At 49.3% G+C, this 14,335-nt stretch overlaps 1 protein-coding gene across 2 annotated transcripts in view; it reads right to left on the minus strand.

Moving 5' to 3' along the window:
• Window positions 1-1,300: 1,300 nt before the first annotated feature.
• The window catches only part of mindy3 (MINDY lysine 48 deubiquitinase 3), a 23,039-nt gene continuing 10,004 nt past the window's right edge, over window positions 1,301-14,335 (minus strand). For both annotated transcript variants that reach the window (XM_084442740.1, XM_084442739.1), the window contains 5 exons: window positions 8,585-8,657; window positions 5,734-5,806; window positions 4,207-4,294; window positions 2,986-3,057; window positions 1,301-2,071 (listed from right to left, as the gene is read on the minus strand). In XM_084442740.1, the coding sequence (XP_084298866.1) occupies window positions 1,922-2,071; window positions 2,986-3,057; window positions 4,207-4,294; window positions 5,734-5,806; window positions 8,585-8,657 (456 nt within the window). In that variant the 3' untranslated portion in view covers window positions 1,301-1,921. The remainder of the gene's footprint in view (window positions 2,072-2,985; window positions 3,058-4,206; window positions 4,295-5,733; window positions 5,807-8,584; window positions 8,658-14,335) is intronic.

The following is a 14,335-nucleotide window of genomic DNA, read 5'->3' on the forward strand; positions in this document are numbered from 1 at the left end:
GTTGAGCGTGTGTTAGTGCATTCCGTTCTGTTCACCCTGCTCAGGGACTCAGTGGTGAAGGACAGTTTAACACACACACACACACCAATGTCTTTACCTGTGTGTCTGGCATTGAGAGAGAGAGAGAGAGAGAGAGAGAAAGGGGGACTGTTCATTCTCAACTTTGTTTGAACAAATCCAATATGAACAGAGTGAGAGAACCTGCCCCCCCCCCTGAAACGGAGATTGATTCATTATTCCTACAGATTTTGTGCGTTTTATACAAACATGCACGCGCACGCTCTCTCTCTCTCACACACACACACACACACACACACACACACACACACACACACACACACACACACACACACACACACACAGAAAAAGATGGAGCTGGAGTGTAATACATTTATTTCTCTTCTCCTGTTATCTCCTATTTCCGTCTGTTATGACGCCCGTTCTGATCTTAGAGCCTACTGAATGATCTCGTTTCACGGCGCGTGTGTGTGTGTGTAAGGAAAAGCTCAGGACGTCTTCAACATTTCAAACATCTGTTATTGTTTTCTCATCTCTGTGCCTAGAATCCAGTAAAAACACTGAGATATCCCCTTTCCTGCAATGTGCGCGCATACGCACGCACGCACGCACACACACACACAGTCCTGCTGTGATCAGATGATACGTCCAGTCAGAATCTGCCCTCCCTCCTCCGTAGCCGGCTGGCTATGCTGTGGCTAAGATTCTGTCATCAAACAAACTGCTCTGTCAAGAAGACCAGAGATCAGCTGGCCAACCCCCCCCCCTTCCCCCACTCCCCCAAAAAAGCCACTTCCCTGATCAATCTACTGTTAATAGACTGGATGGAGATTCTGTTTGTCTCCAGGCTCAGACTCGTTGGTGGAGTGCATGTGTACAGTCCTTCCGGAGCCACTGGTAGTTCCGACTTTAATAGAAAGTCCCAGATCATATCCTCTCTCCATTACTGTCGTCCATTAAGACGCACCCCAGTTCCACGTTCTGTGGCCTAAAGGCAGAGGTCATAATCATATTTATGGCGACAACCACATGGATTTTCCCACTCGCCCTCTCTCACAGTCAGTAATGACTATAACAGACACATTCCTTGATCACTCCATGAGTGGTGAACAGCAGAGGTGGGCTTGACAAGGCTCACAGGAACCTCAGTTTCTCTCAAGTTCACGCCATCAAAACACTCGCCATAAAGAACGACCTCCGTCCAGAACAGTGTGAAGAAAAACAGTTTATTAACTGAACATTGTGGGGCTGTGGTTATAAATACAGGAGTACTCTGGCGCGCCCTGTGACAGCACAGCGCCTCACCTTAACCAGCCCGGCGGTCTACGTCCGAGTCCAACACCGAACAGAAGCTTCCTGTTTGGTGCTGTGGTCATTCACTTGGAGGCCACTCCCCTTATGCTAGTAACGCCAGGCAGAGTGGATGGAAGAGTGTGATAGTGTGTGTGTGTGTGTGTGTGTGTGTGTGTGTGTGTGTGTGTGTGTGCGCGAAAAGGCTTTGGTCGCTACAATGTATAACAGTCACAGCTGGAGTCGTACATACAGTAGTGTTTAACTTCCAGTCACTGGGAATGAGCTGACATGAGGAGACGCTGCTGGCCGGTCTCTCAGCCCTCCCCGGACCGGGTCTCTCTCTGACGGACGGACAGAACCCTGCGAGCGGAGAGACACGAGTAGAGAGCCAAAACTCCACTCAGCTTTTCTTACATCGTGCCTTAAAACATCCTCTTTGTCAATTTGCAAGCCGCGTGGAACAGACAATAGCACAAACAGTAAACATGGTTTCATCAGTATGTGTGTGTGTGTGTGTGTGTGTGTGCGTGTGGCAGACTGTCTCTTGTGTGTATGTGTGCGTGTCTCAGTCTCTGTGACCTGCCGACCTCTAGGGGCCGGCCAGGCAGGGCTAGTTGAGTGACGGGGAGCGCTCAGTAGTCCACAGCAGTTCGATGTAGGGCCACTTGGTCTGCAGGCAGCGCTTGACCGGAGTGTCGTCTGTCCGAACCATCTGATCCTCAAAGCCCAGCACCAGGGCTGTCCCCTCCACGTACTCCACCTGAGAGGACACACACACACACACACACACATCTGAGCAAAAACAGTGCACATGCACCGCACATATCGTCATGGAAACTGCTACATGGCAACTGCGACTGCTACAAGTGGTTCAACCTTCTACTGTGTGTGAGAGTCAAGATGGTTGGTAGGCTTCGTCTCAATCAATCACACACTTCCTCTCAAGGGGTCAGAGTTGACAAACACATGCACGCACACACAAGCGTACACACACACACACGCACGCACACACAAGCGTACACACACACAGCATGGAGCATAGGAGACGGTGAGCAGTGCTGTTAACAGGTCTGATATTCCCATCAGGAATAGGGGACTGGAAATGCCATCAAAAACCTATGGGCGCCATGCCGACTGTGTGTGTGTGTGTGTGTGTGTGTGTGTGTGTGCGCGCACGCCATGCCATTCATGCATTTACGGGGAGCCCTTCGGAAACGGGTAGGGTTTTACAGACTAGGCGCCTGACAGCTTAGCTACTGTACTGTAGGTAAGTGAAATTCTGTAGTGCCAGTCTGACAGACTGATCCACCTTCACTTCCAACCTCCTCAGCCCCCGACATGCCCACATCCACCCCAGTCCATCATCAGCACATCCAGCTACGCTAGCTAACACATCCACCCTAGTCCGTCATCAGCACATCCAGCTACGCTAGCTAACACATCCACCCTAGTCCGTCATCAGCACATCCAGCTACGCTAGCTAACACATCCACCCTAGTCCGTCATCAGCACATCCAGCTACGCTAGCTTGCTCACTCTTCATGTTCAACAAGCCACACAGGAGCTACTGAATGGATATACCAGTACACTGTGCTAGCTATGGCTACTGTTTGTTCTGGAGAGACCCGGGGCTGTGTGTGTGTGTGTGTGTGTGTTTGTGTGTGTGTATCTTACCCTCTCGTTGTGGTTGGACTGCTTTAGCCCGTTGTAGTGATAGACAGGAAACGAGTCTGGGATTCCTGAATCCTGAAACACGCAGAACAGAGTTAAAACAAGTAGTGGTGGTAGTTGTGTGTGTGTGCAACCAACTGACAGAGGAAGTCAAGGTAGAAACAGAGCTGAGAGAGAGAGAGAGGGAGGGGGAGAGAGAGAGAGAGAGAGAGAGAGAGAGAGAGAGAGAGAGAGAGAGAGAGAGAGAGAGAGGAGAGTAAAGAACATTGTCCAGCCAAAAGACAAACCAGCATACCTCTGTTGAAAACCCTAACCCTAATTGCGTGTGTGTGTCCATGTACGTGTATGAAAGCCTAACCCCAAAACCTTAGTCCACAGCCAAAACCCACAAAACAGTCTACTCACAAAACCATTGAACAATGACATTCGAGGCCAATGGTCCCCACTCTTTAGCTGGAAGGTACAGAATGCCAATAGTGTGTAATAAATGTGTGCATGAAAATGTGTGTAATGCACGTGTGTGTTTGTGAAACTCTAAACCTAAACCTAATCCCACGCGTGTCTGTGTGTACAGTATGAGTGTGTGTGTGTGCGTGAATGAGTGTGTGTCCAGTTGGCTAATGGCAGTATAATTTCTCTGCGGCCGAGGGCCATTCCTCTGGCGAGTCCCTAAAGCCCTGATCACTTTAACACACTTCCCTCCCTCTCTCTCTCCCCCCCCCCTACAGCCCCCCTGACCCTCTGTCTGAGCCCCCCCCCACACACACACACACACACTTTTTCTTTCTCTGAACATGTCTCCATCTAAACACAAACCACACACACACTTATCTTGTCTGTCAGCAATTTTTTTTTCTAATCTTTAATAAAAACTTGGTTTGACAGAACGGGGCTCTTGATTGAGTGGGTCTATGCGTGCGTTTTGGTGTATGTACTGTACGTTCTGTGAGCATGTCTTTATAGTAATGTATGTGTGAGTCTGTATGTATGCGTCTGTGCTATGTAGGACTATATTATGACTATGTGCATATTGTGTGCAGCCGACAAGGGAATACATCTGTGATGACCTCATGCATGAGCGTGGCCTGAAGAGGATGAAACGTTTACCATGACAACCCACGCATGCACACACACACACACACACACGCACACACACACACACACACACACACGCACACACGCACACACGCACACACACACACACACACACACACTCTTGGTTACCTGATCAGGGAAAAACTCCAGGAGGAATGGGCCAAGAAGAATGACTCCCAACCCCTCTGGATCCAACTTTGTCTTCATCAGACTCACACTGAGAGAAAGAGAGAGAGAGAGAGAGAGAGAGAGAGAGAGAGAGAGAGAGAGAGAGAGAGAGAGAGAGAGAGCGAGAGAGAGAGGAGAGAGGGAAGGAGAAAAAGAGAGAGAGATGGAGGGCACACATTTATTAGGGGGTAATAAAAGGTGTAAAAGTCAGTGAGATGAAACAAAACCATTGAGTCCTTTGTGACAACCTCGTCATGAATGACGAGGTCTGACGTGTGTGTGTGTGTTGAGGAATAGTTGAGTGGGACTAAATATACCGCTCCAGACAGACATTCCTGTGTGTACAAGCTGTGTTATTATTATTTTTCCTCCGTGATAAAAGCAGACAAAGATTTGCCTTTTAAGGCAGGAAGGAGAGAGCAGCGCTTCATACCCAGACACAGACTGATAACCCTGCGTTTGTGAGTGTGTGTGTGTGTGTGTGCGTGTGAGCGTGTGTGAATGTTTCGATAGGTGTAAATTAGATAATGACATCTGTTGAGCATCATGCTGCAGCCAGCCTCCTGAAGCTGAACTTCTCGGAACTAAACCAAGACGCAATCTTGAGATGTTCCAGAAAATCCCGATCACTGTCCAGCTCGGTCCCCTGTCGCTGCTGGCGGCGCCGCGGGCGCCTGTGTGTGTTGAGAGGCCGGGGGAGGAGCCTGGCTACCCGTGGCGGGTGAGTGCGTTGTTGTGATCTAAGGGCCATCTGGGGCTGTGGGCCTGGAGATAAGCTTAACACCCCTGCAGCCCCAGTGGCGTTACTGGGCTAGGCTAAAGCTAAGGCTAGCTGTGTTACTGGGCTAGGCTAAAGCTAAGGCTAGCTGTGTTACTGGGCTAGGCTAACGCTAAGGCTAGCTGTGTTACTGGGCTAGGCTAAAGCTAAGGCTAGCTGTGTTACTGGGCTAGGCTTAAGCTAAGGCTAGCTGTGTTACTGGGCTAGGCTAACGCTAAGGCTAGCTGTGTTACTGGGCTAGGCTAACGCTAAGGCTAGCTGTGTTACTGGGCTAGGCTTAAGCTAAGGCTAGCTGTGTTACTGGGCTAGGCTAACGCTAAGGCTAGCTGTGTTACTGGGATTAGGGTACGGAGGTGAAACCTGCTTCCGTTTGAAGCAGCGCTCTAAACCCCCCCTTCCTTCCTGCACTTAACGATCTCTCTATCGCCTTCTTTCTTCTTGCTCCTTCTAGCAGGTTCTTTGCCTCTCTCTGTTCTTTATAGGCAAGCAGCAGTGAAACATGAGCCCAGGCCTCCTGACTGGGGCCTAGGCAGGCCTGGGAACACTAGAACTTACAGGTGCTACACACACACACACACACACACACACATGGACACACAGACACAATCATAAACATAAAAGTACACACACAAGCGCACGCACACACACACACACACACACACACACACCACACACACACACACACACAGCTGAAGTAAACAACCACTTACTAGTCGGGCTCGGAGACGAGGTCGAGGGCCTTCATCACGTCCTCCAACAGAGAGTCGGGTATGAAGCCATTATCTACAGAGGAGACAGGTGCTCTCATATGATACTGTTGACACCAGACTGAACATGAAAGGGGGTCCCACTGACACTGAGAGTCAAGAGAGGCCTTCACCTACATACATGCAGGACAAACACTGTTTACACGACCAGGCTCTGGGGAGTTAGCCTCCCCCCTCTCTCACACACACACACACGTGCGCACACACACACGCGCGCGCACACACACACACACACACACACACACACACACACACACACACACACACACACACACACACACACACACCATACTGGCTCTCAGATGTAAGTGCACCCACACACACACACACACTCACGCACGTGCACGTACACACACACACTCACATACACAATCACACAGACCACCACACAGCTCTCAGATGTAACCCCCCACCCCCCCCATAGATATAGATGCATACATACAGGCCTCCTCTCTCTCTCTCTCTGACCTACATTCCACAGCCATGAGGAGGGTTCTACCTGAGAGGACCACTTTTAAACGCTACCACATGTGTGTGCTTGTGGGTGTGTGTGTGCTTGTGTGTGCTTGTGTGTGTGTACATGCACGTCTTACCTGTCTGGTTTAAACACTAACACATGAGTGTGCCGTGCCTCTCAGTACAGTTGTGTAAATCTCACACACGTGAGCACAGCCTCTTAGTATGTAGACCTCACACACTTTCACCTGACCTCACCTAGACGTTCTCTAGATCGGAGCCTCGGGCGCATTCAGACCTGTACTCCCTTTGCTTTTATTCCGATTCAGGGAATAATCTGTTACAACGTTGCACTTGGACCTTGGCTCAATTTGTGTTCACACGACAACAGGGATAGGGCAAACTTGTTTCGTGATTGGTCCGAATTTTGCGGGAAGTTTGGATTTCTGGAAACCCCTCAGTTTTCTTCGCCCTGCGGTGGGAAAATGGAGCCTCGGCAGCGTCTGGCTTTTGTTGCTATTCTCTGGTTGATATACCAGTGTTATATGAACAACACATTCACTCTGAGCGAACTTCACCTGTCTCGAAAATAATGTGTTGATGCATCTAATCAAAAGACGCTCCGCCTTAAAACTCGGTTTTCACCCTCTCTAGGCGTGAATGCACCCTAAAAATATCCTGTCCTGGTGCAGGTCGATCCTACAACTACTCTACTCAACCCTGCTGGGAAATGTTCTAGAACACAGCCTGGCTTTTCATGGCCGGGGACAGATGGGGACATGAAGGGAACAGGAACACTAGGAACATGTTTTAGCATTTCAAAGAGCGTTGTTGCGTGTGTGTGTGTGTGTGTGTGTCTGGCGCCTGTCTACTATAACATAGTGAGCTGTGCTGACTGTACATGTGACTAAACCAGATTTATAAGCCTTTTACACCGCACTCAACTCTGGCTACAGGTCGTGTGTGTGTGTGTGTGTGCGAAGAATATCCATATGGGGAGCAGAATGTCCAGTAACAGCAGAAGTGGATCTCAGAAGACAGAGACAGCAGTCTGAGACTCTACAGGGACCGAGTAATAGAGGTGACGAGAGAGAGAGAGAGAGAAAGAGGGAGCGAGAGAGAAAGAGAGAGAGCAAGAGAGAAACTATCTTCTCTCTTGTCTGAATGGGCCAGACTGTTCTGTTTACATATTTCATGTGGAGGCAATCAGATCTGACAAGACTGCTCTCAGCTGGTGAGCTTCACCTCAATAGAACATGCAAAGGCATAAACACTCTGTCTCTCTCTCTCTCTCACACACACACACACACACACACACACACACACACACACACACACACACACACACACACACACACACACACACACACACACACACACACACACACACAACACACACACACACACACACACAGCCCTGCACAGGCATATTGTTCTTATAAACAGCCGATGAAGGAATGTTGTTTACTGCATCAAAAAGCGGTATACTTCAAGTCCTGCTTGACAGACGCGCACTATGAGTGTTACGACTAGTGATCATATCAGTACCTCGGTGACGAGGACACACTCTTACAATTACAGTATAGCAGCAAACAACAATACAGTATCGTGACTCATGTGTGACCCCCCCCCCCCCCACATCTTTCCACCCCCCCCCCCCTCCCTCCCTCCCGTCTGTCTCTCTCGCTCCTGCTCACTCTGGAGCAGAGGAAAGCGATTAGGGAGCAGATGTTCCTGAGAGGGCTCTTTCTCTCTCCCTCTCCGTGACGCACACCTCGCCATCGCTCGCTCGCTCGCTCTCCTTCTGGAATCCCAGGTCTCTGGCTCCGTCCTGCTCCTCCTCTCTCTCTGCCCCGTCACGCTACCGTGCCCTTCTCAGCCATGCCCCCCCGCCCCCCCCCCCGCATCACGGAGAGGAGTAGGAGGTGGTTGACTCAGCTGTGAGAGTGTGTGTGTGTGTGGGGGGGTCTAACCCAACAACAACAGCAGAGATGCGAGGAGCGCGGACCCCCCGTCCAGCCGGTCTTCAGAGGAGGAGAGGTGCACGAGGGGACGGGGGGGTCACGGAGGCACCGGCCCCTCCAGGAAGGAGGGATAGGGGGAAAACACAACATGCCAGGATATTGTTCCACGGCCAAGGGTTTTTGAGCGCGCGTGTGTGTGTGTCGGAGAGATAGAGGCGAGTAAGGCGACCTAAATGTGGACCTAAACATGCATGACGTCATGGTGGGGGTTTGTAAGGGCTGGGTTACCGGCGATATCACATGTTTTGGGTTGGGGGGGATTGAGAGAGTTTCAACACGAGTAATCACATTACGGACCTCAACAGTCTCATTACCTTCTGGGTCGAAGGTCTGGAACACTCTTCTGGCCTGCTCCGACGCAGACTCTGGGGCCACTAGAGACATCTCCTGGAGAAGGGAGAGAGACAAGAGAGTGGGAGGGTGAGATGAGAGGAGAGACAAAAAGAGAGAGAAGAGACAAAAAGAGAGAGAAGAGAGGGAGAGAGAGAGAAAGGGAGAGAGAGAAGAGAAAGGGAGAGAGAGAAGAGAGAGGAGAGATGCAGAGAGGAAGAGACAGAAAGGGAGAGAGAGGAGAGATACAGAGAGGAAGAGACAGAGAGGGAGAGAGAGAGAGAAAAGAGAAAGGAGAGAGAGAAGAGAGAGAGGAAGAGACAAAAAGGGAGAGAGAGAAAGGGAGAGATTGAAGGGTTGAAGGGAGAGATTGGAGAAATAGAGAGATAGTTCATCAGAAGAGGGAGAGCTTTGGTGCTGGAACACTTTCCAGAACACTGGAAAACTTTCCTCCTCCTCCAACAGAGCTTGAGCAACACTGACGTAAAACATGAAATACATGCTACATAACAACATGACCTAAAACATAAAAATACTGTACATGCTACAGTACATAATAACATGACATAGAACATGAAATACATGCTGCAGTACATCACCACATGTAGCATGTCTGCTGGAACTAAACACAATTTCCTGTGTGTGTGTGTGTCTGTGTGTGTGTGTGAGAGGGAGAGAAAGAGAGAGAGAGAGAGAGAGAGAGAGAGAGAGAGAGAGAGACTGTAGGGGGTTCTGTAACCATAAGGATCAACAGGGTTATTAAGTGATTTGCAGATAAAACTAGACGCGTTGTTTTCAGTCCAAACACACAATCAGGCTATCAGGACACAGAAACACACAGATCTATGGTGAATTATAGAATGTTTGTTTGCTGACTCAGTTTAAAGCAGCATTGCCAGGGGGAGCAGAGGAGAGGGGGGAATACTGCAGGGAGCTGTGTGTGTGTGTGTGTGTGTGTTTGTGTGTGTGTGTATAGATTAAGATGGGATTCATTCCAGTGATCTGGCTATGATGTTTGTGTGATAAACGAACCCCCCCTCAACTCTTACCCTCCAGCCCCAAAGTGAAATGTGACAGTTCTGGCAGGCTGGGAACATGGTCTTCACTTTCACATCTTTCTCTCTCTCTCTCTCTATCACACACACACACGCACACACACACACACACACACACGCACACACGCACACACAACGCACGCTCTCTCTCTCTCTCAAACACACATACATCCTCCACAAACATATGTCAAGCACAATGACAAGCACACACAAGAACACGAATGTGCGCACACACACACGCAGACAAAATGCACGCACACGCACGCTGACCGCTAACGGCGGGGAGGGGCGGAGCGGGCAGCCGGGTTGTGTTTACGCTGGCGGCGTCTAACACAAACACCCACTCAGCCCCGAGAGCAAATAAACCTGGCTCATCTCCCCCAGACGACGTTTATTAAAGCGAGGGGCTCAGATGAGTGGCGGGGGGGCGGTCTCACCCAGACATAGGACTGTCCTGTGGGGCTGGGGGGGGGTGGGGGGGGTATCAAGCGCTGAAGACAACCAGCTGCAAGGTCTTTACACACACACACTGCATCACTCACATACTGCAGCACACACACACCTTTCAGTCTCAAGACAAGCAGGGACAAAGAAGGGTCGTGTGTGTTAATGTTGAAATCTATTTATCAGACAGATTTATCCTTGTGTGACTTACTGGCTATAGAGACTGTACGTGTGTGTGTGTGTGTGTGTGAGTGTGTGTGTGTGTTATCTGGTTACAGATCTGGCTAGTGTGTGACAAAAGCCATTTTGCTCAGTCCAGCTCAGAATCTCCCTACAGACATATACAGTACGTATATCACCCGGTTTGGACCAAAATCTGAACGGAACACTCAGGCTGCTGTACTCTGGAGCTCCATGATCCTCCTCCCCTCTCGTTGGGATACAAATGATGTGATGAGATACAACCTCTGGCTGGACGCTTAGTGGACTGAGAATCTTATTCTGTTCCAAGATCACAAGCCTAGACTCACGACGCACACGACGACCCATCACACACACACACACACACACACACACACACACACTTAGCCAACACAGGATATGAGAGCTGATGAGAGTTGACCTGGGCCTCCGGCAAGAGGCACTCTGGAAACAACAGTAACCAGGGGCAACAGGAGGTCACGCCTCCATCATGTTTACATCAGGGGTGTCCTTGCATCATTACCATCACCGTAAGCATCATGTCTGGTGACAAACAACGTGTAATCTTACAGGACAACATATCATTACCTGACCTCTACAAACACCATCATCCCTCAACTAATGAGACAACACAGACGATGACTCACACACACACACACACACACACACACACACACACACACACACACACATAGGAGTAGGATGAGAACAGACAAGAGTATGCATGGCTGTATATTAAATGATAGGCCAGCTCAGCTCTCTTTGATCTGTGTTTTATTAGAAGCCTGGGGAAGATGCTGCTGACTTTGGACTAACTACCATCTAGCTCACACACACCACAGGGAAGTTGTGTCTGCGTGTTTGTTTGTGTGTGTGTGTATGTGTGTGTGTATGAGAGAGAGTTAGCCTACTGTGTTTATTAGCCCTGTCCCCTGCCGGCCTGTTTGCTTGTACTGGAGTACAGGCCTGCCTTCTCCAAACACACACACACACACACACACACACACGCACACGCACACATACACACACACACACACACAAAAGCACAGCGACAGACACACAAAAAACACACACACAAACACACTATTTTTAAATCAAAAGCAGTGCATTCGATCGACCTAAAAACCTGATCCTGTTTCACAAAAACTTGACCCTGTTACGGCTGCTCTACTTCCCAAACCTGCCTGCTTCCCTGAAAAGGAGACGGACACACACTCACTCACTCACTCACTCACGTAGGGCGCCTGTGATTTCGGGCCCAAATATGAAGAAATAAGGCCAGAACAGGCCTCAACACACACGGAACAAGTTACACACTCGCTGGGGTATCGAACAAGCAGAGGATTCAGTCAACAACCTCAAATAGCCCAGAGAACACATGACACCCTAAAAGGCAATGTGTGTGTGAGTCAACTTGAGATTTCTGCTCACTGCTCATATGGCTCCAGAAGGTTCTGGAAGTCCCCGTGTACATGGGTTCACATCTCAGTGCCGACCCAGTCACGGCTCTTCTCTGTCCTGGCCCCGCAGTGGTGGAACCAACTGCCCTCTGACGTCAGGACATCAGAGTCGCTGCCCATATTTCACGGCAGGCTCAAAACGCACCTCTTCAAGTAGTACTACCTCGACCCTTCCTCTTAGCACCTATTGTATTTAGCTGTTCTTGCACTTTGACTTTAGCACTAGATTATGCTCTTAGTCGCTTGCTTATAAAGGAGATGCACTTGTTAGTTGCACTTGACTACGTACATTAAATGCAATTATCGTCAGTCGCTTTGGATAAAAGCGTCTGCTAAATGACTGTAATGTAATGTGCTTTGTGGTCATCCTACTCTGTATACTGAGAAAAAGTACAGGACACACTATTGTTGGCTGTGTGTGTGTGTGTGTGTGTGTGTGTGTGTGTGTGTGTGTGTGTGTGTGCGCGCTTGTGGGTGAGTTCTCCCTTTTTCCAATTACCAGAGCAGATGCCGACTGGGATATGGTTTCCTGCGGCGCTCACACTCTGGAAAAGCCCGGCGTATCCCTCCATCTCCTTTCACCTGCCTTCCCTCCATCCTGGGTCCACCATGTTTGTTCTCTCCTTCCTTTTCAGCACTCTCTCTCCGTCTTCTCCACCTCCTTTCTTTGTCCCTCTCTCTGTCTCCTTCCTCTCTCTTTCCCGAGGTGAGTGGGTGCTTCAGGTTGAGTATACGCTTACGCTCCTTACAAAGGCAGCTACTTCAGTCTGGACGGGTGTAGCGTTTCCCTCTCTGTCTGTCTCCGTCCCCGTCTCCCCCCCCCCGCCTCCATTAGAGCAGCCAGGCTTCTTTGTCCTGTCTGAGTGGGACTAAGAGGCAGCACACTGTGTGTGAGTGGCCGTTACAGACAAAGGAAAGGTCGGAAAGTAGTGTGTTCACCTTGTTAGCAGGTCCTTGCCAGCGACTAGTAGACGTTGTACCTCAGGATGAGTGTGTTTGGGGGGGTGGGGGTGGGGGGGGTTGAGATAGCTACTTCCCAGACAGCAGGCCTGGAGAAACACTGCTAAAGAGGACTGGGACAGCTGTGATGGACACGGAGATGGGTGATTAATGGGCCTGTCATGGATGAGAAAGGCTGAAATTGAACAGAGGGGCCAGACACCGAAGAAGATCTACAGCATGGTGAAAGGCCATAGACAAAGGACCAGAGCTGGGGGAATAACAGAATACACACACACACACACACACACAATCACACACACACACAGTCTTTCATCCAGGTAGAATATCACTAGTCTGATGTGTCAGAGATTATTAATGACTGCTGCTACTGTACACCTCTTTCAGTGCTGTGTGTGTGTGTGTCGGCTACTATATAATGTCCTCCTTTCTCACTCCAAGTTGCTACAAGACTGACCTCATTCCTCTGAGTCTGCCCTTTCTTGTAGATAGGGTCAGAAGTGATGTTCAGACACATCCATCCGTCTGTATTACAGATATATCAGATAAAAAATTAATCTCGGCTCTGACACACCCTTTTACAGTATAATGTACGTGTGTGTGTGTGTATGTGTGTTTGTGTGAGACAGAAGCCCAACTCTTTTGAGGAACACACTAAGGGCCCAGGAGGCCTGTTCTTCCTCCCAGAAAATCGCTGACCCAGAAATGCTACTGCACGCACACACGCACGCACGCACACACACAAACACACGCACCCACACAAAAAAAAACTCCCATGAGAGAGACTTGAGGCCTGTGAATCCCATCACTCTCAGAGAGAGCAGAGAAAGAGGAGGATGAGAGATGGGCCCTCCTTCCCCAGAGTGGTCTTCTTCGTTCTCATCTCTTATTCAAATTCCTCCTTCCTTCCCCTCCCCCCCCCTCCCGTCCCTCCCTGTAGAGACCCACTGACAGGACCTGGTAGGTGATAGCTGAGGATGAGACTGGACATCCTGCCTCCGAGCTTTCATCTCTCTACAGTAGCCGGGTTTTCCATCCGCCAGCTCTGACTTGACAATAAACACGTCGCTTGGAAAAAAATGTCCGATGGAACGCGGCCAACTTTGGTCGAGGCTTTTAAAACGTTGACAAAAAAGACTGGTTCGATATAAATCAAATCATCTTTCTTTTTATACATTTCCTACACAGAGGAGCCACAATGTGCTTCCCAGAGAAGGGTAGTACATACTATATAGTACATATACACATTTGAGCCAATATAGAAGAACTGTAAAAATAAATCTGCCCTGGCTGCTCTGAATGATATAAGGGGATTTATTTTGAAATGTTGAATCAATTTGATGACACGTGATGCTACTTTTGTTCAGTCCAGTTTGTAGGCCTGTGGCACAGGGAATTGTCCTGATCCTAGAATTCACATAATTCCAGTCAGGCTTGTAGAGAAACTGCAAATGCACATGACAGTGACATCATAAATGCAACGTATTAAACAGCCCTCATAAAATGTGGGCTGCTGCTTGGGCCTATTGTTTTCTTGAGGAGCCCATATGATCTACCGCATTATAAAACTTCTGTTTCTGAAATACCAAACATCAGCTGAACGATTTCATATGTT

The sequence above is a fragment of the Borostomias antarcticus genome, assembly GCF_949987555.1.
Source record: "Borostomias antarcticus genome assembly, chromosome: 8".
In the NCBI taxonomy this organism is placed as follows: Eukaryota; Metazoa; Chordata; class Actinopteri; order Stomiiformes; family Stomiidae; genus Borostomias; species Borostomias antarcticus.